The following is a 15,513-nucleotide window of genomic DNA, read 5'->3' on the forward strand; positions in this document are numbered from 1 at the left end:
TCAGCCAAGTATGGCCAATGCATAGCCAGCAGAGAATAACTGAGTCCTTGTGAGAGGCTCGCGTGGAGGAGCGCCACACACTTGAAGTTATTGGGTGAAGGCAGGGTGCGCCATTCATCACCTCAGGTACCAAGGCCTTTCTGCCACAATACTGACTGGAGATCACATTCTGAAAGGCCAATCTCCAGGGCCGGTTCACTGATAGCCTGTTTGGCCAGCCTGTCAACACATTCATTACCCGGAATGCCGACATGACCCGGGGTCCACACAAAGCCAAGGAGTGACCGCAACGGGCAAGAGTATGGATGGAATCCTGGATAGCCATCACCAGACAAGAATGAGGAAAACACTGGTTGATAGCTCGTAAACCACTCAGGGAGTCACTATAGATTACGAAGGACTCACCTGAGCAGGAGCAGATATACTCTAGGGTGTGAGAGATGGCTACCAGCTCTGCAGTGAAAACAATGCAGCCAGCTGGCAATGAGCGTTGTTCAGAATGATCCTCAAGAGTGATAGCATAACGCACATGATATGCCCGAACTTGTACGGGACTTGGTAGCTTAATCTGCCACGAGTAATGAGTATGATGGGCAAACATCTATTAGGCGCACTACGAATGTAGTGTGGACATGTTGGGAATGTGGATCTCACGCGGAACGTGCAAGGGATAAGTCCCTGCAGACGCACTACCCTCTGTGCCCGCGATGGCTCAGATGGATAGAGCGTCTGCCATGTAAGCAGGAGATCCCGGGTTCGAGTCCCAGTCGGGGCACACATTTTCAACATGTCCCCAATGAAGTACATCAATGCCTGTTTGCAGCTAGGGTGTCCATTTAATTATCATTTCACATGTAAATGGGCCTGGAAAAGAGGTGGGAGAGGGAAAAACTCAAGCCCAGAGAGAAGAGACCAGACACGAAACATGATTGTATACCCTAACCGGGGCCGCCATTCGAGAAGATGGACGACCGAGTTGAGGAACAGGAGAAGGTAATTTGGATGCCCAGGCAAGCTACAAACATGTGCAGCATAAGCGGCCAATAGTCGTTGGTGCTGGATTCGCAATGTAGGGACACCAGCCTCCACAAGCATGCTGTTTACAGGGCTTGTGCGGATAGCTCCAGTTGCAGGTCGGATCCTGCAGTGAAGTATGGGATCAAGCAACCACAATGCAGAAGGCGATGCCAAATCATAAGCCATGCTCCCATAATTGAGACGGGACTGAATCAATGCCTGATACAGTCGTAGAAAGGTAAACTGATCGGCGCAGTCAATACATGCTGTGGGATATCACCATGCTGCAGACAGTAACAGCCTGAGGCATCTACACCCTAACAGCGACAGCCTCTAAAGGATGTAGATGCAGACTCCACCAGATACCCTCTCATAAGCTGCCCAATTCTTATAGTAACCCTGATAGCCACGGAGGGCGGGGGATCGCATTGCCGGAAATCAAGTTTCCTGGAGAGCAATGCAGAAGAAAGGTTGAAGGCTGAGAAGTTGTTGGAGCTCAGCAAGGTGGTGGAAAAAACCATTGCAATTTCACTGAAGATGACATCGTCCGCAGCCAAAAAAGGTGTGAAGAGACCAAGGAGGCAGATTACGCTACTGGGTCATCTACCGCCACTGAAGGAGAGCCTGAATCTAGAACCATTGCATTTGAGGCAGAGACTAGATCTAGGTCGCCAGCGGATGCCAGAATCTCCACCTCATCCTAAGATGCAGAGCTGGTAGGTAGCGGTGGTGGGGGTGCCACTGCAATGTCCTTGGTCTTAGGAGTCTTCTATTTTGACTTCTCCCGTTGCTCCTTTCCGTTTCGCTGGCTGGGAGGGCTTCACAGATTCAGTCTCCAGAACTGAGGAGGATCATGAAGCCCTACGACCAGCTGCTTCTGGGCGCTTCAGCCACTGGCGGGCATCATCCTTCCCACTAGGAGAAACCTGGGAAGGAAGGGACCCCTGCCAAGTGAAAGGAGCCGAAGAAGCGGTACGCTTCTCTGGCTCTACAAAGAACTGAGGCTTCATCATCATGAAAAGACTCCCCATCAGCTCTCGTACATACTAAATATCAAGGCGAGTAAGTTTTGTTACCAGCCTTAGCCTTTCGTTCCTCCCATGGTAAGACCAGGGCGGGGAACAATTACGGGTTGTACTTCTGTGCGTTGAACTGAGCCCTGGAACACTTAGAGACTTCTGGTAGCTGGCCACCAGTAAGAGATGATGTGCCATGCTTTAATGCGGGTCATCCGCCCTGATGCCACCCACTCCGACCAAGGGCCCTCCCCACAGGTGCCTCCCAGCCTCAGCAAGGGCCACCTGGCAGCATGGCCATTGCCGGGAATCCCGATGCCCCAGGGTGACAGGTCTACTCCTTGACATACATGAGGAGTTAATAGCACAGACATGAGCAGAGTGATCCCTGTGTTGTCAGGGGGCTACAACCAACAGAGTACGTGACGGCCCCACCACAATGGACTGATTAGTGTGCTGGATATCAGGTGCAAAGAAGTCCATTATCATTGTCAGCACAGAAAGCAGCACTGAGTTGTGCATGGTGGAAAACACACCCTGGAAGGTGAGCTCACCCAAGAGATGGAGAAGGAGCGGGACTGCAATGCAACGATGAGAAAGTTGGCTAAAGGTCTCAATGCAAGATGGATGTGATGTTCCATGTAAGGTGCCCTTCCCCAATTGGATCGCTCTTCAGAAAAATTTTGAAATATGGTGGTCAAACCCTACAGGGGACCGTCACATAAATGCGGAAATGTGAGAGACTCACTTTAGTCGGCTCTTAAGACAGGCAGGAATACCTCTGGCCTATTCTTACCCCTGGACCCGCAGGGGGTGCAGTAGGAGAAACTGCTGCACCTTCGGCCTAGTCAGAGTTGTAATGCTACTGACACAGCAGAAAGACAGAAGCCACTGCGGCAATGGTGACCTGACTGCTGCATGACCAATCTCTGCATTGTGGCTCTGTTGTAGCTTACTTGATGGAAACAGTGCTTCTTCAAAATTGCTAACAGGCCAAGCCGGTATAAATGCTGCCTGTTTTAGCCAGTCAGTATCAGTTATCACCTGCAGTCAGCTACCGGAAGTACGAGGGGCATTTGAAAAGTCCGTGCAAAAATAAAAACTACTTACGTGTTTGGAGTAAACCTTTTTTATTTTTTGACATACTCTCCTTTTAGACTTATACACTTAGTCCAATGGTGTTCTAATTTGTTGATCCCTTCTGAATAATGGGAATTGTTCAAGTCTGCAAAATAACTGTTAGTTGCTGCAATCACCTCCTCGTTTGAATAAAATCTTTGTCCCGCCAGCCATTTCTTCAAATTGGGAAACAAATAGTACTCCGAGGGAGCCAAGTCTGGAGAATAGTGGGGATATGAAATGAGTTAGAATCCTATTTCCATTAATTTTGCTACAACAACTGCTGAGGTGTGTGCTGGTGTATTGTCGTGATGAAAAAGGACTGTTTGCGGTCCAATCGCCAGCGGTTTTCTTACAGCTCGGTTTTCAAATGGTCCAATAACAATGAATAATATTCACCTGTAATAGTTTTACTCTTTTCCAGATAGTCTATGAGGATTATCCCTTCTGAATCCCAAAAGACAGTCGCCATAACCTTTCCGGCCAAAGGAATGGTCTTCGCCTTTTTTGGTGCAGATTCTCCCTTGATAACCCATTCTTTAGATTGTAGTTTGGTCTCAGGAGTATAGTAATGTATGCATGTTTCATCCACAGTGACGAAACAATGCTTAAAGTCCTGCAGATTCATTCTGAACAGCTTCAAACCATCCTTGAAACACTTCACACGATTCTGTTTTTGGTTAAGAGTGAGCAATCGCAGAACCCATCTTGCGAATAGCTTTCTCATGTCCAAATGTTTATGCAAAATATTCTGTACCTGTTTATTTGAGATGCCCACAGCACTAGCAATCTCACGCACCTTAACTCTTCTGTCATCCATCAACATATCATGGATTTTATCAATGATTTCTGGAGTCCCAACCTTCCACAGGGCGTCCAGAACGTTCAGCATCACTTGTGCCCATATGGCCACTCCAAAAATTTTGAAACCACTTATAAACTGTTCTAATCAAAGGTACAGAGTCACCGTAATGTTTAGCAAGCTTCTCTTTAATCTCCTGAGGTGTTTTGCCTTTCATAAAGTAATGTTTAATCACCACACTAAATTCTTTTTCGTCCATTTTTTGACAAGCGCTCAACTTCCTTGATTCACACGGATGCTAAACTCAAAGAAATAGACCAATATGGCTGAAACTTGGTGTGTGTTCTTTCCAAAGATGCTACTAACTAAACATGACCTCGATACGTGCTGGTGGTGACATCTCTCGGACTTTGCATGGCCTTTTCAAACGCCCCTCATACTCCACATCGGTTATTGCCCTGAAATTGCTCATCTTCCTGCCACTGCTAGACACTTGTCTTCACTAAGTTGCAGGACTGCCTCCTGGCCTAAGTTCAGGAGCCACTGGGAGCTGAACTGGTGTCTTCCAGGCAGAAGGCCAACTGCTGGCTTAATTCCATCGACTGCTTGGAGGTTCCTAAGTTCACGCCAGACCTGACTAGCTGTCTTGAGCAGACATACTCTACCACTGCCCATTTGCCTCATGTGGACATACTCTATTGCTGCTGCAGCTTATAATTTGAAAACCTATAATACAGGCGGGTACCATAATAGGTGGTGTCTCATAGAAAAATGCCTTCAGCATTTGAAGTGGTCAAATTGAATTTGGGGATGAATGAAGAATCCATACCGAATTTTGTGAAGAAGATATGGAAGTGGATACAAAAAGCTAACATCAAGGTCCTTGAGCAACAAGAAAGAATGCGACAATGTAATGTTAAATTACCATAATACTGTGTAAGTCAATGGGTAATGCTGACAAGCTCGTACACCCCAAAGAATAAATAAAACAGAGTTTCATCACCTGGTACCAGTGTCTGTACCAGATTATCAAAATGACACTTGCCAGGAAATGTCAAACTGCAGTTGCCTACACATAAGATTATTGAGCATGTGGGGCACTTTTGTCCTTTCAAAGGCTTCAATGCCACTGGTATGGTAGCATTCCCTAAAGTGGGGAGAGGGAGTAAGAAGAAGAATTGGCAACCAGCATTTACACAAACCTCACACACAGCACCATATACATTAAGGTCATGAGAATAGAAGTAGTATGCTATTTTCACGAGTATTTACAGTACTGCAGTAATGAGGAATGTCAGATGACAGGAGGTACAGTTTTTATTATTTTGTGAAGGGTTTTATTAACTAACAACTTTTTAAAATTTTTTTAATGAATTTTGCCTGTGTGTAAATGTGATAGTGTGTTTTCTTTTCTGAAAAAGGCTTTGGGAAAAAGCTAAATGTATAACAGTCTTTCCTTTGCCTTTCTGCAACTCAACATGTCATCTTTACAGTGAGCAGCAATCTATCCTTTTCATATTAGTTTTGATACTCCATAATTACATTAGGATTGAATCCACATCAATAATACTCAACACCACATGTCACATAAGACATGTGATGCTGTAACGTTTTTTAATGTGTATTCAGTGCTATTGTAATTAAGTAATATGACATCTGGTTTGTACACATAATCTAATAATTACACTATGTATTACATGGAATCATGCATGTGCTTGAAAATGACTAATGACTTATGATCAAAATTAGCTAATAGAAAAATTTAAATAAAGAATATTTACATTACAGCCTACAACGGACCATGTTTTCTTTTATAAAAAATAATCTTGTTCTTTGAGAGTCACATCTATGAAATACGTACGCATAACATTTCAGAGCAATATGTAATGAAACAAGCTTACAAGATCGGTTGTATGGAAGGCAAACAATCAACTTTGGTTTATTGGTGGAATTCTAGGAAGATGTAGCTCATCTATTAAGGAGATCATGTGTAGAACACTTAGGCCACCCATTTTTGAGCGTTGCTCTTGTGTTCTCCCTAACAAATTGGATGAACACGGAATTACTAGGGAAATGCTGCAGGAACTGAAATTGGAATCCCTGGGGAAGACAATGTTCTTTTCATGAAACATTACTGACAAAATTTAGAGAACCAGCATTTGCAATTCACTGCAGCATGATTTTACTGCCAACAACGAACATGGTGCAGAAGAACTGGAAAGATGAGATAAGGGACACTGGTGCTTTTACAGAGTAATAGGTGGCCATTTTTCCCCTACTACATTTGTGAGCAGAACAGGAAAGGGAATTATCAGCAGTGGTATAAGACACCCACCACCATGCACTGTTTGGTGGCTTGTGGAATGTGTGTAGATGCAGAATTATAATGATGTTATACATTCTTGGCCAAAAGTACCGAGCACTCTAGGTAACTTTGAGATTTGTGAAAAATAATAAAATTACATAAATAGAAACAATTTGGTCGCGTTTATAATGTTTATTAGTAACACAAAGCCAAATGGCCTTGCCACAGTGGTAACACCAGTTCCCGTCAGATCACCTAAGTTAAGCGCTGTTGGGCTGGACTAGCACTTGGATGGAGGACCATCCGGTCTGCTGGGTGCTGCTGGCAAGCGGGGCGCACTCAGCCCTTGTGAGGCAAACTGAGTAGCTACTTGATTGAGAAGTAGTGGCTCCAGTCTCGTAAACTGACATACGGCCGGGAGAGCAGTGTGCTGACCACATGCCCCTCCATATCCGCATCCATTGACAACTGTGGGCTGAGGATGACGTGGTGGCCGGTCGGTACCATTGGGCCTTCCAAGGCCTGTTCGGACAGAGTTCAGTTAGTAACACAAAATCAATATTTTGTGGGCCCTTATTACAGCAGAAATTCTTTTTGGTAGAGAGCACACTAGCTTTTCACAATCTTCGGCTCTTGTGGCATTCCACTCAAGGTACAGGCAGTCTTTTAATTCTTCTTTTGACTTACTTGTATGCCGCCTAACTTTGCATTTATGGAGTTCAGGTACGGTGATTGGGCAGCCCTGTCCAGAAGCTCAATGCTATTTTCCTGCACCCATATCACTGCGTGGCCAGATATAAGGCAGGTTGCATTATCGCACTGGAATTTAATGCCGTCCATGTTTGTATCACAAAAGAGTTGTAAAAGAGGGCAGTAAATCAGACTCTAAGACATCTATATACTTTGTGGAAATCTGAAAAGTGAATAAGTATTGTAGAGAATTCATTCATGTGTTTTTAAATTAATGCCTTTTGTTTTCTATCCAAATTGGTATGTGTTGTTACAGCATCAAGTTGACAAACCTACCTGAATGTATGCTTCATCAGACCACATGATATTTGACCACTCTTGTTTGGTAAACATTTAGTGTTTTAGAAACCACTCATATTGTGCCTTTCTATTCTTGTCAGAGAACCATGGCTTCTTCCCAACTTTACAGCCTTTTAGACCAACTTCTTGAAGTCATCTACAAGCAGTGTGAGCAGATATTGTTTTGTTAAAACTTTTAGACAACTCAGCACCGAAGTCTAACGAGGATTTGTTCCTATTTTTTAATGACTCTCTCACTATCATTCAGTCCTCACAGTTTGTTTTGATCCACTTGCGCCCAGTTCTTGGCCTATTAACATATGACTCAGTCATGGCAAAACGCTCAATAGCATATTGTACAGACTGGCATGAACATTTCACAGTTTTCGAAATCTCTACCTGTGATTTCCCTTGCTCATGCAAGTGCTTTATCTGCACCAATTTTTCTATACTAAGTTTGTTTCTTTTAGGCATAATCCAGCAGTAACACTGATGTCACAAATCTAAACAGGAAAAGAGCACCAGATTAGTGATATGTGTTCACAACAGGTGAATGTAGCAAACTGATTAGAACACAGAAAATCACTCAAATAACAAATTTTAGTGCACCAGATGTTTTATGGGTGGTTTTGAGGTGGATCATTGTTTTTGTCCTTTTTGATCCCAACAAACTAATTTTCAAAGCAATGAGTTTATTTACAGTTACATACATTGCACACATGCAAAATTTCTAGGGCGCCCAATACTTTTGGCTGTGTAGGTTGGTTGGTTGGTTGGTTTGTGGGATTAAAGGGACCAGACTGCTACGGTCATCGGTCCCTTGTTCCAAAAACTTAAAAACAAGCACACAGAGTAAAACCGAATAATGGAGAGAACAGACGACAGAGGACAAGAAAGACTCAGACAAAGAACAGACAAAACGAATTAAAATCTCACAGTGTGTGACAGTGGTTGGCCGACCATAGGGACAAAAAAGGAAAAGCCAACCACCAAGAACACATTAAAAATTCAGACTAAAACTGTAGGCCAGAGGCCAGTCTCGCCACAAAATAAAGACAAACACTTAGATCATGTGATAAAAGCCCCCTGCCTGAATAAAACACAAAACCAAGTCTGCCATGGCAGAGTCATCTGTTAAAAGGGCAGGGAGCGTGTCAGGCAGCGCAAACGTCTGTCTGAGCACAGCTAAAAGGCGACACTCCAACAAAATGTGGACCACAGACAAAACGGAGCCACATCCACATAGAGGTGGGTCCTCACGGCGCAATAAGTGGCCGTGCGTCAGCCGAGTGTGTCCAATGCGGAGCCGACAAAGGACCACTGAGTCTCTGCAATTGGCTCGCATGCATGACCGCCACACAGAGGTCGTCTCCTTGATAGCATGGAGTTTATTGGGTGTGGTCAGATTGCGCCATTCAGCGTCCCATAGCGCAAAAACTTTGCGGTGTAAGAAGGCTCGCAAATCAGTCTCCGGGAGGCCAACGTCCAGAGATGATTTACTGGTGGCCTCTTTCGCTAGTCGGTCAACATTTTTCATTGCCGGGTATCCCAACATGGCCTGGGGTCCACACAAAGACCACAGAGTGACCGCAATGGGCAAGAGCATGGAGGGACCCCTGGACAGCCATCACCAGACGAGAGCGAGGGGAAACACTGGTCGATAGCTCATAAACTGCTCAGGGAGTCGCTACAGATAACGAAGGACTCACCTGAGCAGGAGCGGATATGTTCTAGGGCATGAAAGATAGCGACCAGCTCAGCAGTGAAAATGCTGCAGCCAGCCGGCAAGGATCACTGTTCGTAATGGTCCCCTACAGTAAGAGCATAACCGACACGACCCGCAACCATCAAACCGTCAGTGTAAAACACACAAGAGCCCCCATAAATGGCTAGGATGGAATAAAAGTGGCGGCGGAAGACCTCCGGAGGGACTGAGTCCTTCAGGCCCAGTGCCAATTCCAGACAAAGGCAAGGGCAAGGCACACACCACAGGGATGTATGCAGAGGGGCCCGGAAAGGAGGTGGAACAGGGGAAACCCCAAGGCTGGAGAGAAGCTCTCTGATGCAGACGGCGATCATACAACCCGACTGGGGCCGACGTTCTGGGAGATGGATGACTGGCTGCCAGAACAGGAGACGATAATTTGGATGCCCGGGCAAGCTACAAACATGGGCAGCATAAGTGGCCAGTAAATGTTGGCACCATAACCGCAGTGGAGGGACACCTGCCTCCACAAGTATGCTGTCCACAGGGCTGGTCCGGAAAGCACCAGTGGCAAGTTGTATCCCGCTGTGTAGGATTGGATCCAGCACCCGCAACACAGAGGGGGATGCTGAGCCATAAGCCAGGCTCCCATAATCCAGATGGGACTGGATTAACACCTGGTAGAGCCGTAAGAGGGTAGATTGGTCGGCGCCCCAGCTGGTGTGGGTCAAGCATCGCAGAGCATTTAGATGCCGCCAACACATCTGTTTAAGCTGTTGAATATGAGGCAGCCTAGTCAATCGGGCATCAAAAACCACACCCAAAAACCTACGTGACTCCACCACAGCAAGAAGTTCGCCATCAAGGTAAAGCCGCTGCTCCGGATGAACAGTGCGTCACCGGCAGAAATGCATAACGCAGGTCTTGGCTGCCGAAAACTGAAAGCCATGCGCTACAGCCCAAGACTGGGCCTTGCGGATAGCACCCTGCAGCTGACGTTCAGCTCCTGCAATGCCAATGGAGTTATAGTAAAGGCAGAAGTCATCAGCATACAAGGACGCTGAGACAGACATTCCCACCGCCGCAGCGAGCCTGTTAATTGCTATTAAAAACAGGCAGACACTTAAAACAGATCCCTGTGGCACCCCGTTCTCCTGAACTCGGAAAGAACTATGAGAGGACGCGACTTGCACGCGGAAGGTACGATGTGCCAGAAAATTGCGTATGAAAATCGGCAGCGGACCCCAAAGACTCCAATCATGAAGTGTAGAGAGGACGTGGCGCCATGTAGTATCGTACGCATTCCGCATGTCGAAAAAGACAGAGACCAGGTGCTGACGGCGGGCAAATGCCGTACGGATGGCTGACTCCAGGCTCACCAGATTGTCGGCGGCAGAGCGGCCTTTACGGAACCCACCCTGAGACAGAGCCAGGAGGCCCCCTGACTCGAGTACCCAACTCAATCGCCGGCTCACCATCTGTTTGAGCAACTTGCAAAGAACGTTGGTGAGGCTAATGGGGCGGTAGCTGTCCACCTCCAAAGGGTTCTTGCCAGGTTTCAAAAAGGGGATAACAATGCTTTCCCGCCATTGCGACGGAAACTCACCCTCGACCCAGAGATGGTTGTAAAGGTTGAGGAGCCGTCGCTGGCAGTCCACTCAAAGGTGTTTCAGCATCTGACAGTGGATGCGATCTGGCCCAGGAGCAGTATCAGGGCAAGTGGCGAGGGCACTGTGAAATTCCCACTCACTGAACAGAACATTGTAGGATTCAAGATGGTGGGTGCGAAATGAAAGGCTCCGACGTTCCATCCGCTCTTTAATGGAGTGGAAGGCCAGTGGGTAATTCGAAGAAGCGAAACTCAGAGCAAAATGCTCTGCCAAGCGGTTGGCAATTATGTTGGAGTCAGTACAAACTGCTCCATTGAGTGAGAGCGCAGGGACGCTGACAGGGGTCCGATAGCCATAGAGGCATCGAATCTTGGCCCAGACCTGCGATGGACTGACATGGAGGCCAATGGTGGACACATACCGTTCCCAGCTCTCCTGCTTGCGTTGGCAGATAAGGCAGCGGGCTTGCGCACGCAGCTGTTTGAAGGCGATGAGGTGTTCTATGGAGGGATGTCGCTTGTGACGCTGGAGCGCCCGCTGGCGATCTTTAATCGCTTCAGTGATGTCAGGCAACCGCCAAGGCACAGTCCTCTGCCGAGGGGACCCAGAAGAACAGGGAATGGCAGATTCTGCGGCAGTAACAATACTGGTGGTGACTGAGTGAACCACCGAATCAATGGCTTCATGAGAAACAGGGTCAATAGTGGCAGTGGAGGAAAACAAGTCCCAGTCTGCCTTGTTCATAGCCCATCTGCAAGGGCACCCAGAAGAATGACGCTGTGGCAGTGACAGAAAGATCGGAAAGTGGTCACTACCACACAGGTCGTCATGCACACGCCATTGGACAGAAGGTAAGAGGCTAGGGCTGCAGATCGAAAGGTCAATGGCGGAGTATGTGCCATGCGCCACACTGAAATGTGTGAAGGCACCATCGTTTCAAAGGGAAAGGTCGAGCTGTGCCAATACATTCTCAACGATGGCACCTCGACCTGTTGCCACTGACCCACCCCACAGAGGGTTATGGGTGTTGAAGTCGCCCAGTAACATGAAAGATGGCAGCAATTGGGCGATCAGCGCAGCCAGGACATGCTGTGGGACATCACCATCCGGTGGAAGATACAGACTGCAGACAGTAACAGCCTGTGGCATCCACACCCGAACAGTGACAGCCTCTAAAGGTGTTTGTAGAGGGACAGACTGGCTGTGAAGAGAGTGAAGGACATAGATGCAGACGCCACCAGACACTCTTTCATAAGCTGCCCGGTTCTTATAATAACCCTGATAGCCACGGAGGGCGGGGGTTCGCAATGCTGGAAACCAAGTTTCCTGAAGAGCAATGCAGAAGAAAGGGTGTACGCTGATAAGTTGTCGGAGCTCAGCTAGATGATGGAAGAAACCGCTGCAGTTCCACTGGAGGATGGTATTTTCCATGACTCAGAAAGGTGTGAAGGGACTGCGAAGGCAGATTACGCCGCTGGGTCACCTGCTGCCTCCGATTGAGCACCTGCGCCAGTGCTACCCATGGTGTTTGAGGGACCGGCGAGATAGAGGTCCTCGGCGGACGCCAGAACCTCCACCTCGACCTCAGACGCAGAGCTGGAAGGTTGCGGTGGGGTGGCTGCCACCGCAAGTTCCTTAGGCTGAGAGCTCTTCTTCTTGGATTTCTCACGCTGCTCCTTGGGTTTCACTGGGAGGGCTTCACCGATTCAGTCTCCGGGACGGAGGAGGATCGCGAAGCCCTACGACCAGCTGATTGTGGGCACTTACGCCACTGTCGGTTGTCAGCCTTCCCGCTTGTGGAAACCTGGGAAGGGATGGATCCAAGGGACCCCTTGCAAGCATGAGAAGTCGAAGAAGTTGGACACTTCTCCGGCTTAGAAGTGGGGACGGATGTCCCCGATGTATGGGGGGTGTTGCTCCCGAGGTAGGTGGCACAGGAGCAACAGGGGGGATAATGCCCCCATGGGCAAGGGGGCATGTGGAGTTGTATGGCTCTGTAATTGGGCTGGAATATGCTGAACTTATGGGGCTAACATGGTTGTCATTGCAGCAGCATAGGAGGAAGTCATTCGTACCGCATGTAGTCATTCATATTTCTGCTTGGCCTCAGTATAGGTCAGTCGGTCCAGGGTCTTACATTCCATGATTTTGCGCTCTTGCTGTAAGATCCTGCAGTCTGGGGAGCAAGGTGAATGGTGCTCTCCACAGTTGACACAGATGGGAGGCGGGGCACATGGCGTATCGGGATGTGATGGGCGTCCACAATCTCGACATGTGAGGTTGGAAGTGCAGCGAGAAGACATATGGCTGAACTTTCAGCACTTAAAGCACCGCATCGGGGGAAGGATATAGGGCTTGACATCACATCGGTAGACCATCACCTTGACCTTCTCCGGTAATATATCACTCTCGAAGGCCAAGATGAAGGCACCGGTTGCTACCTGATTGTCCCTCGGACCCCGATGAACACGCCAGTCAAAATGGACACCTCGACGCTCTAAGTTGGCGCGCAGCTCGTCATCAGACTGCAAAAGTAGGTCCCTATGGAAAATAATACCCTGGACCATATTTAAACTCTTATGTGGTGTGATGGTAACGTTAACATCCCCCAACTTGTCACAAGCAAGTAACCTGCGTGACTGAGCAGAGGATGCCGTTTTTATCAAAACTGACCCAGAGCGCATTTTGGACAAGCTCTCCACCTCCCCAAACTTGTCCTCTAAATGCTTTACAAAGAACTGAGGCTTTACGGATACAAAGGATTCCCCATCAGCTCTGGTACAGATGAGATACCTGGGCGAATACGTCTCACTTTCATTCATTGCCTTTCGTTCTTCCCATGGTGTGGCCAGGGAGGGGAACGATTTGGCGTCATAAACGTTAGCTTTAAAATGAGCCCTCAAATGCTTAGAGACTGCTGGTGGCTGGCCATCAGCAATAGAAGATGTGCCATGCTTCATTGCGTGTCATCCAACCTGATGGCACCTACTCCAACCAAGGGCCCAAGGGCCACCCAGCCACAGCAAGGGCCACCTGGCAGGATGGCCATTGCCGGGAGTCCTGATGCCCCAGGGAGATGGGCATCTACTCCTTGGCATACATGGGGAGTAAACGGCACAGGCATCAGTAGAGCGATCCCTGTGTTGTCAGGGGGCTACAACCAACAGGGTACATGGCAGCCCCACCACAACGGACTGGCTACCGTGCTGGATATTAGGTGCAATAAAGTCCATGGTCGTCACCTCCACAAAAAGCAACACTGCACAGTGCATAATGGAAATTGCACCCAGGAATGCATCCTCGCCCAAGAGATGGAGAATGAGCGGGACGGCAATGCGACGATGGTAAGGCTGGCTAGAGGTCTCAATGCACAATGGACAAAATGCACCATGTAAGGCGCCCTTCCCCAATCGGCTCGCTCTTCAGAAGAATTTGGAGATATGGAGGTCAAACCCGACAGGGGACCATCACATAAGGCCAAAACGTTTGAGTCTCCTTTTAGTTGCCTTTTACGACAGGCAGGAATACCTCGGGCCTAGTCTTACCCCTGAACCCGCAGGAGGGTTTGACTGTGTACCTGTATGAGCTACTAACTTACGTATAAACTGTCTACCTATCTATCATGAGGTATTTGATAAGAAAAAAAAAATGACAAAGTGGAAAACTGAAGTGTTTCACTTTATTCCTTAACAATTCACATCAGAGTCAAATACGATGAAATATATTGTACACATAAAATAAGATGAAGAAACAGACATTACACAGGACAATGACAAAGGCTGAAAACTGATAGTTGAAGAAATTATCTACACCATTGCTAGTAACCTGCCTATAGCAATTTTGGAGTTGATTCACTAGAGGGCAGACAACAATAGTAAAAGCAATAAAATACTATAATAGTATCTGATGACTCTTCCACAAGGAAAACAAAAACAATGAACAGCAGTCCCATCAATTATGTGATCATTAAAGACAGAGCACAGGTCTGGTTTGGGAATATATGGGGAAGGAAATCAGCCATGTCCTTTTCAGAGGAACGATGTTGGCATGCCTCTTAAATGATTCCAGGAAATCGCGGAAAACCTAAATCTGGATGACAATTTGAACTGCTGTCCTCCTACATATGAGCTTAGAGTCTTCCTACTGCACCACCTGACTCACTTTTACAGAACAGTGGCATTGTGGACATGTAACAGAACAAAATTATCACTTACCTGAAAGCCAGCATTTGTCCCTTGTTCCACAAATACAATGTATCTTAGTGCCTTGCTCCACAGATTACGGACTGTTTCCAACCTTACTTCTGTAGAAGGCAACTCCAGTAAAGAGTAGGCACTGATAACAATATCAAATTTTATCTGTGAAAAGGGAAAATCTAGAGAAAAAAAATGAAACACAGAATGCCTAACAAAGTACTCATAAAAATAAAAATATCTTACTAGAAGGGACTGAAAAATGGAAAAAAAAAATATTATGGAACTGTTTGGAAGTTTGTGGCAGTGGTGGTGGTGGTGGTGGTGGTGGCAATAATAAAATGAAATGATTATTTTCATTACATATAAACCATTGGAGACAAGATCATGGTTCAGCAAAAAAAGAATGCTGGTGGTATGTCCACCTATAAGCATTATAGTAAGTATATCAGAAAAACTAGTGTACATGCTTTCCCGGATTGTGCATGTTCATATTTTCACATGTGTATTTCTTCATTGATGAATCCTGGGAATGCAGCCATATGGCTTTCCAGAATTTTATTGATAGTTTCTTAGGAATGTTCATTTCATTTCATAGTATAATAGATGAACTTACACAGTAAGTCATTAGGAAAAATGGCATGTATACAAGAGTTACGTGTGATGATAAACATTTCACAGATGATTATCGCTTTTGTGGATGAATCAATATTGACA

The 15,513-nt window shown here is 46.8% G+C and overlaps 1 protein-coding gene and 1 non-coding gene across 2 annotated transcripts in view; one reads left to right on the top strand and one right to left on the bottom strand.

Annotated features, from left to right (window-relative positions):
* Window positions 1–15,513, bottom strand: part of LOC124788488 (methyltransferase-like protein 17, mitochondrial) — a gene marked incomplete in the record, with an annotated part of 112,510 nt that overhangs the window by 56,870 nt on the left and 40,127 nt on the right. Inside the window, 1 exon segment of the mRNA XM_047255761.1 lies at window positions 14,818–14,961. Within this exon segment, the coding sequence (XP_047111717.1) occupies window positions 14,818–14,961 (144 nt within the window).
* On the top strand, window positions 701–775 carry Trnat-ugu. The gene has a single exon. It is a non-coding gene; the product is annotated as a tRNA-Thr (tRNA).

The sequence above is a fragment of the Schistocerca piceifrons genome, chromosome 1 (genome assembly GCF_021461385.2).
Source record: "Schistocerca piceifrons isolate TAMUIC-IGC-003096 chromosome 1, iqSchPice1.1, whole genome shotgun sequence".
In the NCBI taxonomy this organism is placed as follows: domain Eukaryota; kingdom Metazoa; phylum Arthropoda; class Insecta; order Orthoptera; family Acrididae; genus Schistocerca; species Schistocerca piceifrons.